The sequence below is a fragment of the Hyaloscypha bicolor genome (assembly GCF_002865645.1).
Source record: "Hyaloscypha bicolor E unplaced genomic scaffold K444scaffold_73, whole genome shotgun sequence".
NCBI lineage: Eukaryota > Fungi > Ascomycota > Leotiomycetes > Helotiales > Hyaloscyphaceae > Hyaloscypha > Hyaloscypha bicolor.
This window is the reverse complement of record NW_020194575.1, coordinates 1,149,328-1,161,215: the sequence shown is the minus strand read 5'-3', so window position 1 is coordinate 1,161,215 and position 11,888 is coordinate 1,149,328. Positions and strand designations below refer to the sequence as shown.

Genomic DNA, 11,888 nt, shown 5'->3' with positions numbered 1-11,888 from the left:
GGGACACCATATGACGGGACGACCGAACCGGCTTTATAGCTCAAGGATTTCAAGCAGGCTTATGATGAACCGACCTTTCCAGTAACGTGGTGTTCGTGGCTTCTATGCGCGTTGATAAAGCCATCGCTGACAGAAATCAGTGAGGTCAACGATTGAGCATAGGAGCTATCTCCAATGATTTCGGCAGTGGCAAGCAGGCCTAGACAAGTAGCACCTTGTGCGAGGTAGAAATGTCGAGTACTTCCCAAACCTCCCCTCCATAACCAAGAAGGGCCGGCACCAACGAGCGTTCTCCGACGCCCCAACCGAAGGAAACAGGAGCTTCAGACTGCTAACAAGTCCCAACCTCGCACGCCTTCCACCCATAACAAAGATACATGACCGCGTCAAGATATCTCCACACATCGAAACCAGAAGTTCACAGGTCGACCTGTTCTCTCCACGTCAGAATCTCCGCTGCAGTTCTCAAAGCACTTGCATATAGAACCTACGATATCTGCGAGTATGATGCAGGCGAAGCACATTTGGCAAACCCGCCGACGTCGATTTGCGGATTCTTCGAATACCAAACCACACCTCCATCCGGATCTTTCGCTTCGGCAGACTGGCAAGGCACACTCGAAGAGATACCCTCCCAATCAAGACCCTCGATACGAATCGACTCGATTTGCGATAGTATACCATCATTTCCATACATATCCAACGAATTGCAATTGTGCCAGGCACTTCAGGATGTCTGGTACCCCGATTCGGCGCTCAGGGATCCTCGCCCCGGTCCGTTTGATATCACGTGACATTAATTACCGACATCAAAAACGCGCTCAAATCGACGGGTATATCTCTGCGGTTTTACATTATCTGAGCGTGTCGGGTATGGTATAGCATCGGGGCAGGGACGTAGCAGAGCTAATAATCCGCAAGAAGATGTTTGACTGTACAGCACTTAACGACGAGAAGCTTTCCTGGGCATTTTGGCTGCCGTTCACCTCTTCGACAGCCCACCCGTGTTCATACACTGTAAAATATACACGAACTTGTGGCGTAACTAGGGGTTATGGTGTTTTGTCCGGAACTGAACTGTTCTTGTTCAAAGTGATGGTGGGGAACGTTGGAAATTACCCCCTGGAGGATTGGCGCACGCGTGCAACAGCGGACGCTACGCTAGAAGCTCATGGACGACGAGATTCAAGGGAAAAGTGACATTGGCCAGCAACTCTATCCAGAATCGCAATTCAACTCCTAAAACCATCCCAGAAGACCAAGAAAGAGTCCTGCAGCGCTTGTACGACAAAGGCCCCACTTGCCCCGAATATGAACCCTCAATCTGCAGCTTCCCGTGAGGGAGACACCAAACACACTTGGGTGGTAACGGCTCGAGAACTAGTCTGTAACCAAGCTGAAGTTGCACCTCCCGTGGTTGTTCCACCGGTAAGTCTTTGAGCACAATAAACATTGCAAATAGTGTCTGACGAAGCACCTAGCATCCCGAACCAGAATTCCCTAAATCCACGTCGAAATCCAAGCCGAAGTCCAATTAGATCCACTTGAAGAAACGGCTCCCCTTTCCGAAAATCACATTCTCGAACAAGGCGAATAGATGGGGAACTGGCGTACATACAGCTGGCGTAAATGGACATAATGGTTAATGGAAACGGATTAGATTCTTTGTGGGCTCTGTGGAACTCGCTGTTTGGCAAGCCAGATTAGGGACGAAAGGGGTGTATACGGATTGAGATCTGTTCTGGCCCTCGGCAGATATGATTTCTGGAACACAACTTGGGCAGATTGGACTGGCTCTCTAGAAAAGCAGCCAAGAAATCAAAAACAAATTGGGAAGCTTGTCTCAACAGATGGTGGGCCAGATACATGTGATAGCGTTTGCGAATGCTGCGTATAGAACTTGTGCCAAAGGTGTTTGGTCTACGCTTTCAAGGGAGGCGAATTCGCAAGCATAATTTACCCACAAGCGAGGTCAAGAAAAGGGGGGGGGGGGGGGGGGGGGGGGGGGGGGGGGGGAGCCGGCACCAGGCACGCATCAAGGCGCCTGGCCAATCGGCCATGGGCCTGAGGTAGTGTTTGCCTTCAGCCTCCAGGCTTCAGGTCCTTGACTCGGCCCAGTGGTCAAACCAAGTTTCTTGGTCAGTCGTTGAGGAAGAAAATAAGAACTGGGTGAAATGAACGAGGGGTCGCGACTTCACCCAGGACGGCACCCAGCATTCAAGGAACCGACCGACCTTCAACACCAATGATCCACGAAAGGAGCATTTGCAAGCTGTATCGTGACTTGGTTTGAATGTCATGCGAGTTTTCGGTTGTGATTTAAGTGTACAGTACATTCCTGAACGCTGCTCCCTCCCTGTCTTGGTTTCGCGCATCCGCATTCCTCGGGTATTACCTGAGCACTAAACACTTGAGAAGCAATCGTACCTCTCGCAAATTTCTCCGTCCAGCTTTTTATTGCTTCTAATGTAGTGATGGGGAGTGGCAGTGAGGGCAACAAAATACAGGTTTGGGCTGGTCGAAGTAATGGTGGCAGTGACTTGGGCATTAACTTGTGTCCCCTCACAGACCTCTCGAAACGCGCCGACGCTGTCCACACATCCATCACATATTGCCATCACGCATTAGATACCTCACGACCTACTCATCTTTCATACATTTTAGAACCCTGACGGAGCCTAACCTGGCGGAAGCTCAAGTAGACGGCGTGCCCACCCCTTGAGCTTCCAACGCTCCGGGCAACGTCGACAACGATGAGGCGTTTGGGGGGGATTGCCGAGGAACGGTTCAATGGGTCTTCTTAGAGAGTGCCAAAAATGGTTCCCCTTCATGGGGACTTGCTAACGTATAATATATAAATAGTCCTTTTATTATCGGGTCGTTGAGAAGTTCGAGGGAATTCCGTGATAAACATTCATCCGTTGGAGGCTGCAAATGTGACCCCGCAATACCCCGCACCTGTATCCCTGAGCCCTCTCGCATCACCAATCCCTATCTTCTCACTTCCACACCCTTCTGAGTTGTTATTCTCCTTCTTATGAATGCTTAAATGTCCTTATTCTTTTGCGCACAATTCTGGTTGGCTTGAAATCATTCTGGTTGGTCTTTCAACTAAGACCAACCAAACGTCTATTAGATCTAGCATTACACTCAAGAAACTTCTTTCAGACTTTGATTTTCAAGCCGAAAAAAATACCCTATTTCAATTCAATCACAATTTACTAATTCGTTTCCTTCTTGCAATTATAAGAAAAGACTCGTCACTCTTTTTTGCTATAGATTTTGCACCCCGGAACAATTGTACTTGCTTCAGTCGATATTTCGAACTTTACCAGGTAAAATTGTGAGTCAATGCCATCCCACAGTTGACAATTTGAGGGTGAGGAATGGACCTTAATATCCCAAGAAATGAGGGACACTGGTTGTTTCTAGCTCAGAGTGATGCGACTCAAGCAAGTCGCGTGTCGGCTCCTAGCAGAATGCCATCCTATACAAACCTCCTCCTATCTCAATACGAAAGTCTGCCAGCGGCTGTCTAGGAAGGCGAAGTAAGACTAATGAAGAGATAAGTTCTCTGTTTCCCAGGCACTGCTCGATTTAGAGCTCAGAAGCAATTCACAATGAATCCTTACCGTGTCCTCCTCGATTGCACTGGTCCTAAGCAGTTACGCCGAGTTATCTACTAGACAATCGGCATCTAGAGGAAGTTCAGATCATTGTATTTGAGCACTTGCCAAAGTAATAAAGAACCCTAGGTCCAAATTCAGCATCTTACAAGTGGTAATGCCCCGCTCACGTGCCTTCTCACTCGAAAGTGCAACATGAAGATATATCCCCTTTGCTTGTGCAAGCCACACGCGCTAAAATAATCTCAGTTATTCCTTGGTCAGGTAAAGAAATGAGTCGAGATTTTGGATCAAAATGTCTGAAACTCATCTCGTGTGGCATAGGTTCAAAGGGTTTAATTCTCCAGATTTGGATGCATGCTGGCTGGAGAATTTCTTCACGATGTCCTCAAACCTCAGATTTTTGTGCTGCCACCAACTTCGTTTTGGTCTTTGCTGATTCGGCGATCCTAGAAATATTTCCTTCTCGACTATTTCTGAGCGTTGATGGCGTCTACTGAGGTTGTGATCCAACTGATTTGCTATGTCACGTCGTTCAGGTTGGAAAGATTGTGCTTCATACCAGAAGTGGTTAAACGGCATACACTGCGTATGACTGGTACCCCAATGGCTGCTGCGAATGCCTAACTTGCATGTGCATTACATACACTTACAACCAACACGGCTCACTCAAAAAACCGGAATGTCCAGCAGCGGACCTGCCACGAAAACAACACTCCAATTAGCGGGGAAAAGTAAAACGGCCCCCCAGCGTGTATGAATGCGGAATACAGAAGCTTGTGCTCAGAGACTTTGGCCGACGTTTCCTGGGAGGTGACGTTGTTGATACGGGAATCCACAAGCGAGGTCCGAAAAGGGGGAGCCAGGCCCAAGCACCAGGCCTGCACCATGGTTTCTTGAACCGAAGGTGTACCCCAGCGGCCAAACAAAGATCCCCAGGGGTGAAACCCGGAAGGGGCAATTGAACCATTATCTTCAACACTCCCCTCTTTCGGGGGTTACTAAGTGCTTTACCCAAACTGTATGCAGTGAAGCTTGAAATTCCACGAAAGTTTCAGGTTCAATTTAGGCGCACATTCTTGAAAGCAGTTCTGTCCCTTCCCCTTTCAGCTTGCCGCATCCCTCGGGAAGGTCCCGAGTCTCGCTTGGTGCGTTGCGAGCAAACGTACTTCACAAGGGAACATGCTCAATATCGAAGGAGAAGAAGAAAAAAGAAAAAAAGGGGGAAGATCATTTACTGGCACTGAGACATTAATGAGGAGTTCAAGAGAAGTACTCGTAAAATCTTACTTCAGATCCTGTCTCTTGAGCATCACCCCGCCAGACCCACCCACACACCTGTGATCCATTCCCGAATATCCACAGACCACCCCCCTCCTATCCCCTCCTCTCCTTCCTCCCCGCCCCCCCGCCCCTTGATCTTCCTACATACATCAGAACGACTCTCATCTCCCCTCCCCCAGTTTTCAGCGATGACATCGAATACCCTGAGCGAAAACCTTATGAAAGCACAACCTCGCTTCTCCAAGATTCTATATACTATAAGATAGACAGTAGTTTCTTTCTTAGCGTTCCTTAGATTTGTTAGGGCGGACACAGACTGGAGACATCGAGGTCTTGGACTCGTACTCGGACTGGGTTGCAGACACTCGTCTCAAAACCAAGCACCCGCCACTACCCCTTTTCCTTGGACTTGGCCATGATCCGGGGTGAGTTTATAAAGAGACAGAAAAGCGGCCGAGAAGGGACCTGTAGAACAAACTTCATTCTTCATCAGTAGCAGCATTAGCTATATACATCTCCACTCGTTTCTCATCATCAAACCCCGTCACCCCTACCCCTTTTCCGAACAGTATGCGAGAAAGGAACTTAAAATGCCGTTCTCCAGAAAAGCAAGAACCCGTTCAGTGTACAGACCAAACTATGCACCTTCCCAGTCCATCCCATGCGTCATCACCTTTTCCTTTCCCTTTTCCTGTTCTGTCCACGCAATGCCAATTTCAATCATTCGTCACCTCCGCTCTCAATATCTCGGGCTCCCTGAATGAGCTCTCTGGTGATGCCCTGGAACCGGCGGCCCATTGTCCCCATCAAATAGGTCCTCGAGAAACGCACTCGGTGCGCGTTCCTGCGCACCATACCCCAGGCTTAAATTCAGCGTACTCGAGCTCTGCGCACCATCCGCTGGACTATCAGGCGGCGTCTCACCCATACGGCTTGCTCTGGGGTATCCCTGCGTTTGCTGGAGGTTAGAGAGACTGATAGATGGTTGGTGGCCGAGAGTAACATGTGATTGACCTGCTCCAGCTTGGGCGGCGCCCGCAGCGTAGTAGCCTGCTGGGAGGTAGTTGGAACCGCGGTTCCCTGCGTTGGAGAGGGAGGCTGTTGCTGCGCCTGCGGTAGGGGAGAAGAAAAGGTTGCTTGCGCTTACGCCGGCTCCGGTGCCTGCTGTTGATGTGGTTCTATTCCCTCTCTTTTCCTTCTTGCCACCCTTGTGTCCCATAAGGCCTAGGGAAATGGTAGACTTGCGGTCCTTGTATTTGTAGAATTCTGGGGGTGGCGGACCGGGTGTGCGGAAGAGGGTCTTGGTGTCGTTCATTGTAGTGTTTTGAGCGAGGGCGGCGCGTTTGACGGAGCGGTGGAGGGCCCAGGCGACCAGGCCACGCCAGAGGAGGACGCTCGTGGCCATGAAGCCGAGGATGGCTCCGACGATAATGAAGACTGTGCCATCGGGCATGGTACTTTGTTGCATGAAGGGGGCTTGGTTGGTGTTGGGTACGACGGGAGTGACGATTGTAGGTACACCCGTCAATGTTGGCAGATCCGTTGGCAGTGACGGAAGTCCGCTGTTGCTGGGCCCTGAAGATGGGAGTTTTGGGAGCGCCGCAGTAGTTGCCGCCGATGTGCCAGTATTGGTATCAGCACTCGTTTTCCCATTTACTTGTGTAGCCGTCGAGAGATTGGGAAGATCTGAAGCAGCAGCATCTTGCGCGGATGCACCCGTCGCCAGCAGCGAGACCGCAAGGGCCGCGGAGAGAACTGATGATTTTTGTAAGAGCCTCATGATGACTCTGCTATCCAATTGCTGTACAAAGCGTTCGAGACGTTCGTGGACGAGCGAGGGAGAGAGGCGTCTTGCAGTGAGGCGAGGGTGGCCTCCGAGGGTTCTTTGTTTGCAGACCACAACCACGATCGAGGTTTGATGGCGAGTGAGGAAGAAAAGTGAATCACAGCCAGCAATTGCCTTGGTCTTGCGGATCTGCGTCTGCCGTAATCAAATAGTAAACCGTGATGTACCCCAGGTTGAGCGCTGGTCGTACAAGCAACTGGCAAGTTTTTTGTCGTGGTGTCAAGGGATGCAGGCTAATTGCCCCTCCAACTCTGAAACTGGAAGACAGAGAGAATCGCAGTAATCGCGAATACGAATTCGTATGCTCGAATTGATGCGCGTAGAGGCGTAACGAGCGTGGGCAGGATGTTGGTCAAATCCTGCTGTTGGCCTCGTAAAGGGATGAGGAGTTCCCGCCGGCGATGTCTTCACTTAACCTGTCTTGGTCTTGATTTCTCGTGTTGCTCGTGATCTCGGCATTTGGTTCCTGCATTCCAAAGCTGTGGCCTGATAAGGCTTAGTCTGGGGTGGCATCACTATTAATAGTCGCCTTGGCAACGCGGGGCGGCAGAACGTTAATCCCGGTCTTCAAAGATTTTGAGATTTTGATATTTTGAAGTTTGGGTATCGAGAAATCTTGAGCCGCAGAGGAAGGGCGAGAAAACGACGACAACCATTCGATTCGCACCACTCGAATCTTGCACTCCGGTATTCAGAGGCAGATATCTAACATGGGAGTCGCAAAGAAGACCCGCAAGTTCGGCGCCGTAAGAACTCTTCTCTTCCCCTCCCCCTCCGGAGAAAGTCCTTCAAAAAGCTAACACGCCACACCAGGTCAAGCGAGTGATCGGGCAAAACGACGCGAGACTGAAGAAAAACCAAGCCAAGGGAGAACTCGAATCCAAGAAGAAAGAAAAGGGCGCAGATGTTGTCCGCGAAGTGTACATCTGCCTTCCCTCCCTCGCCATTCCCAGCTAACTCCCCCTCTCCAGACCACAGGTCTCCTCCGCCCTCTTCTTTCAGTACAATACAGCTTTGGTTCCGCCGTACAATATACTGGTAGACACGAACTTCCTGTCGCATTGTGTACAGAGAAAACTGCCTCTTTTGGAGACATTGATGTACGTCCTCCACTCCCCCAGCACACTCCTCTCATTCCCTCTTGGAGCACGTCCACCCCTTCCCTGCATCCGCGGTTCTCCGCCACCAAAATACTAACCACCACCACAGGGACACGCTATACGCCAAATGCATCCCCATCATCACATCCTGCGGTTCGAAACCCCCGTTCCACCTTCCCCCCCACCCCCCTCCCTCCCCTCCAAACTAACTCCATCCCCCAGTCATGGCCGAACTCGAAAAGCTCGGCCCAAAATACCGCATCGCCCTCCGAATAGCCAGAGATGAAAGATGGGAGCGACTAAAGTGCGATCACAAGGGAACATACGCAGACGACTGCATCGTGGACCGAGTCATGAAGAGCAAGATCTATATTGTCGGGACCAATGATCGAGATTTGAAGAGGAGGGTGAGGAAGGTGCCTGGTGTGCCTATAATTAGCGTTGCTAGAGGCAAGATGGTCGTTGAGAGGCTGCCGGATGCGCCTGAGAAGTAGGTGGATGGCTGGGAAGAAAGAGGAGAGGGAGGGGGACTGCATTGTCTGGCGTTTTTCGGAGCGGGAAATGGTGGCATTTTGTGGAGTTTTGTTGGAGTTGGTGGTTTGGTGGGATATCAGTGGCGTTTTAGCTGGCTGCTGTTGTGCCTTTGCAACATATTTGCCCTTGCAGAGATGAAGAATGCATCCTGTCCATGTGGACAGGGACACTGGAGACATTGGTTGCTGTAGAACTTTCAATTAAGTATCTCGCTTCAGCAAGTGATAAAAGAACTACAGAAGGTGTCAGACTCATCACAATGATGCTTTCAAGGATCTTGCTTTCGATTATTAGCAACCTATCTATGTCTCGCACCCCAAAACCGGCCAGCAATATCTTGGCACCAGTAGAGCAAAGAAGAGCCCTTGTCCCATACTTTATACAGCCCGTACAATCGTACAATGAACTCCGTCCTCCCCACTTCCCGTTCCCCTCGCTCTGCCTCGATATTTCACAATCACTGCGCCTTCTTCTGCGCCGCCGGCCCCATCTCCTTCTCAAACGCCGCATAACTGACCCTCAAGCTCCCAATCGCACTAATCCCCACACTCAATATCGCAACCAATATCAAGCCCACCAGCAGCCCCATAAACAGCCCGGGGTTAAAGAACTGGTACTGCTCAAACAGCGGCCTCTGATCCGAAAACGGCCCATCGCCTCTCGATGGCGCGAGGTTGCGCTTCAAGTCCATGTGTACTGCGTCGTTGTCGAAGTCGGGTTGGTAGACAATCGATTTCTCTTTTGCTTTCGACTTCTCGGCGTCTTTTTCCATTGGCGAAGGGGATGCAGGCAGAGAGGAGGGAGGTGCCGTGCTGAGGAAGAGGAGCGTGTATGTCTTTCCTAGCGGGAGCTGTTGGAGCTCTTTTTGAAGCGCCGCATCTGTGGTGCCATCTATCAGTATCATTTGTACAATTGGCGGGGAATAGGGAAGAGTAAGGGCGTACCATGATCACCAACCAGCGCCTCCCTCTCCTCTCCCTTCCCACTCAACGCCGGGAACTCCTTTAACACAACACTCTTCCCCTCCCCATTCTCCTCTAAACTCTGCGAGAAAGTAGCACGGCACTTCTGTTGAATGTACCGCACGAGATCCATGCTCTCTGCACCGTTGAATCCAAGCACTTCCCGCATAACCACACCCGGGTTCCCAGCTTTCTTCTGCTCGACCATAGATTTCAGGAATGGGGAGAAGGCAATGTCCTGTATCGCCATCTCGGGCTGCGAGAAGATGACATAGAGATCACTCGAGCACCTGCTCAGGATCTCTTTCGTAGATTGCACGACTTCTTTGCTGAGCCCTAGGCCGCCGGTTGAGGATTCGAGTTTGGGGAGTCTATTCATTTGTTAGTTTGTAGGTTCTTAAGGATTGTTGAACGAGGATGGGGCAGGCAGCTGCAAGTGAAAGGGGGGGGAGGAAGAGCGTACGGAGAACTCGATACCATCAGGAAGGGCGAGGTGTCTTTGAATGCCTGCGCTGTGGCAGCCAGGGCCGCGAGCGCAAGGAGTGTGGCCTTCATCTTGTATGCTGCTGGTTGATCAAGAGCAATGATGAAGTTAACGCGAGCTCTCGATAAGTGTGGCTCCCTGCTGAGATCTCAGGCTCCCGCTTTCGGCAAGCTCCGCTGGGATTCCCTTCCCCGCCAAAAAATAATCTCGAATTCCTTCCCCGATCCCAATTCCCCCAATCCACGATCACGTCCTCCAATTCCCGAGAATCGATTGATGAGAAGGGAGACAAATATGGCGACCTCAATGCTCCAGCCAGGAATCTTCAACAATCCTCGACCGAAGAGGAATCTACTCCCAAATCCGAACAAGAAGCGAAAAACAGAGCACAATGTCGACGAGATTTCCTTTGATGACAATGCGAGGGCGGATTATCTGACCGGATTTCATAAGAGGAAGGTGGAGCGCGCGAAGAGAGCAAAGGCGGAGGCGGAGAAGAAGATGAGGGAGGAGAGGGTGGGGATGAGGAAGCAGGTTCGTTCTACCCTTCCCTTTCTATTCTACACTTTTTTGTGAATGCGGCTTTAACTGGATGGGTGCTGATTTTGTTGGAAATAGTTAAGGGAAGAGAGGAAACAGGAGCTGGAGGAGCATGTTAATGCCGTGAACGCTATATTGAAGGAGGTTTCGGGGTTTGGTGCGGGATTGGATAGTGAAGAGGAGGGCGAGGTGTGGGGTGGGATTCAAGAGGAAGAGGAAACGGCAGAGGCGGAGGAGGTGTTGGATAGGGAAGAGGAGTATGTGGACGAGGATCGCTGGACGACTGTTACGGTTGAGGCGGTTGATGTTTCGAAGGAGGGGTTGAAGAAGGTTGGAGAGGAGGACAGTGATGATGCTGAAGCACCAAACCTTGTATCTTTGGAGGAGAAAGGAGAGGGTAAGGAAAAGAAGAAATGGCCCAAGAAGGAGAAGAAGAAGAAGTTTCGGTATGAGAGTAAAGCAGAGAGAAAGTTCACGCGGGGAAAGCAAAAGGCTGGGAATAAGGCGAGAGCTGATGCCAGGAAGGGCAATAGCTGAATATACCTAATGGATGGCGACGATAATTCTGATATACGACCTTCATTGATATCTACCTAACAAGCAAAGCCAGAGCCATCCGTGGAGACATTCGCATTCGCACGTCTACGAGAACCAGAGCACATTGCCAATCGAATATGCCTCTCCGTATGGTGTACCCATTCCATGCATCCATCCATCATCCACTCATCATGAACACCCTCTAATAAATCATTCCTTCACTGTGCCGAGACTTCCAATGTGCATGCGCAAGCAGATCAAATGTTGCCAATCTCTGCCTGGAAGTCCTCCAACTCCTTTTGCACCGCGGCGTACTTCTTGGCCATCTCCTCGTACTTCGACTCCCACTGATCGCGGTCTTGCTCGAGGGCTTGGACTTTGCGTTCGAAGTGGCCGGCTTTGACATCTGTTTGACGAAGCCTGAGGATGGTCAGCTTACGCGGTCTCCTGAATGGCACTCCCGCAGCCACAATGGAGCGAGAAGAGCAGGTTTTGATATGCCATAAACGTACTTGTCGTTAGTCTCTCTGAGATTCTTATCGGCCTCCTCAGCTTCCTCCTCCAAGAGTTGCAGTCTCCGCTGAAGGGTCTCGTTCTGTGTGCCATGCATACCGCTCTCCTCAGCCATCGCCTTCGCGTCCTTGAGCTGAGTCTCCAACTTGTCAACCTCAGCCTCGAGTCCAGAATTCTTGTGTGTCAGGGAGGTGATTTCGTGCTCCTTCTGGAGGTTCTCCTGCTCGAGCGTCTTGACCTGCTTCTGGAGATCTTCAACCTTGGAAGAAGCCTCATCGGCCTCGATGCGCAGAGAGTTCATTTTCTACGTCCCCTGGGTCAGCATGCTTCGAATGGAGGCGAAACGCAGGAAGTCTGGTGACGCTTGGAGCTCTGCTCGATTTCTGCCTCAAATGGCGGGGTTGTGTGGTGGGATGAACTCACTTCCTTGATGCGATCCATGTTGGCGGTTGGTCTGTAGTC

At 50.8% G+C, this 11,888-nt stretch overlaps 6 protein-coding genes across 6 annotated transcripts; 3 read left to right on the top strand and 3 right to left on the bottom strand.

The window, feature by feature from the left end:
* The first annotated feature begins 202 nt into the window (after positions 1-202).
* Positions 203-1,348, top strand: K444DRAFT_403855 (uncharacterized protein). The gene is made up of 3 exons (XM_024872550.1): positions 203-876; positions 922-1,196; positions 1,255-1,348. Exons 1-3 carry the CDS (start codon positions 505-507, stop codon positions 1,313-1,315), a joined length of 708 nt encoding a protein of 235 aa, XP_024736914.1. The 5' UTR covers positions 203-504; the 3' UTR covers positions 1,316-1,348.
* Positions 1,349-5,374: 4,026 nt separating this feature from the next.
* Positions 5,375-7,183, bottom strand: K444DRAFT_613042 (uncharacterized protein). Its single transcript, XM_024880262.1, has one exon. The coding sequence runs from the start codon at positions 6,688-6,690 to the stop codon at positions 5,650-5,652; it is 1,041 nt and encodes a 346-aa protein (XP_024736913.1). The 5' UTR covers positions 6,691-7,183; the 3' UTR covers positions 5,375-5,649.
* A 283-nt stretch (positions 7,184-7,466) lies between these two features.
* Positions 7,467-8,350, top strand: K444DRAFT_529373 (FCF1 small subunit; the record flags this gene model as incomplete). Its single annotated transcript, XM_024874803.1, has 5 exons — positions 7,467-7,502; positions 7,570-7,676; positions 7,728-7,856; positions 7,966-8,009; positions 8,079-8,350. 5 exons carry the CDS (start codon positions 7,467-7,469, stop codon positions 8,348-8,350), a joined length of 588 nt encoding a protein of 195 aa, XP_024736912.1.
* Positions 8,351-8,847: 497 nt separating this feature from the next.
* Positions 8,848-9,933, bottom strand: K444DRAFT_663566 (BIG1-domain-containing protein; the record flags this gene model as incomplete). The annotated part of the gene is made up of 3 exons (XM_024886845.1): positions 9,816-9,933; positions 9,335-9,723; positions 8,848-9,281 (listed from the first exon to the last, which is right to left on the bottom strand). The coding sequence occupies exons 1-3, from the start codon at positions 9,905-9,907 to the stop codon at positions 8,848-8,850; spliced, it is 915 nt and encodes a 304-aa protein (XP_024736911.1). The 5' UTR covers positions 9,908-9,933.
* A 131-nt stretch (positions 9,934-10,064) lies between these two features.
* On the top strand, positions 10,065-11,032 carry K444DRAFT_403737 (uncharacterized protein). Its single transcript, XM_024872549.1, has 3 exons — positions 10,065-10,313; positions 10,467-10,535; positions 10,611-11,032. The coding sequence occupies exons 1-3, from the start codon at positions 10,113-10,115 to the stop codon at positions 10,911-10,913; spliced, it is 573 nt and encodes a 190-aa protein (XP_024736910.1). The 5' UTR covers positions 10,065-10,112; the 3' UTR covers positions 10,914-11,032.
* A 138-nt stretch (positions 11,033-11,170) lies between these two features.
* Positions 11,171-11,867, bottom strand: K444DRAFT_643275 (uncharacterized protein; the record flags this gene model as incomplete). Its single annotated transcript, XM_024884836.1, has 3 exons — positions 11,171-11,333; positions 11,426-11,730; positions 11,850-11,867. The coding sequence occupies 3 exons, from the start codon at positions 11,865-11,867 to the stop codon at positions 11,171-11,173; spliced, it is 486 nt and encodes a 161-aa protein (XP_024736909.1).
* Positions 11,868-11,888: the final 21 nt, after the last annotated feature.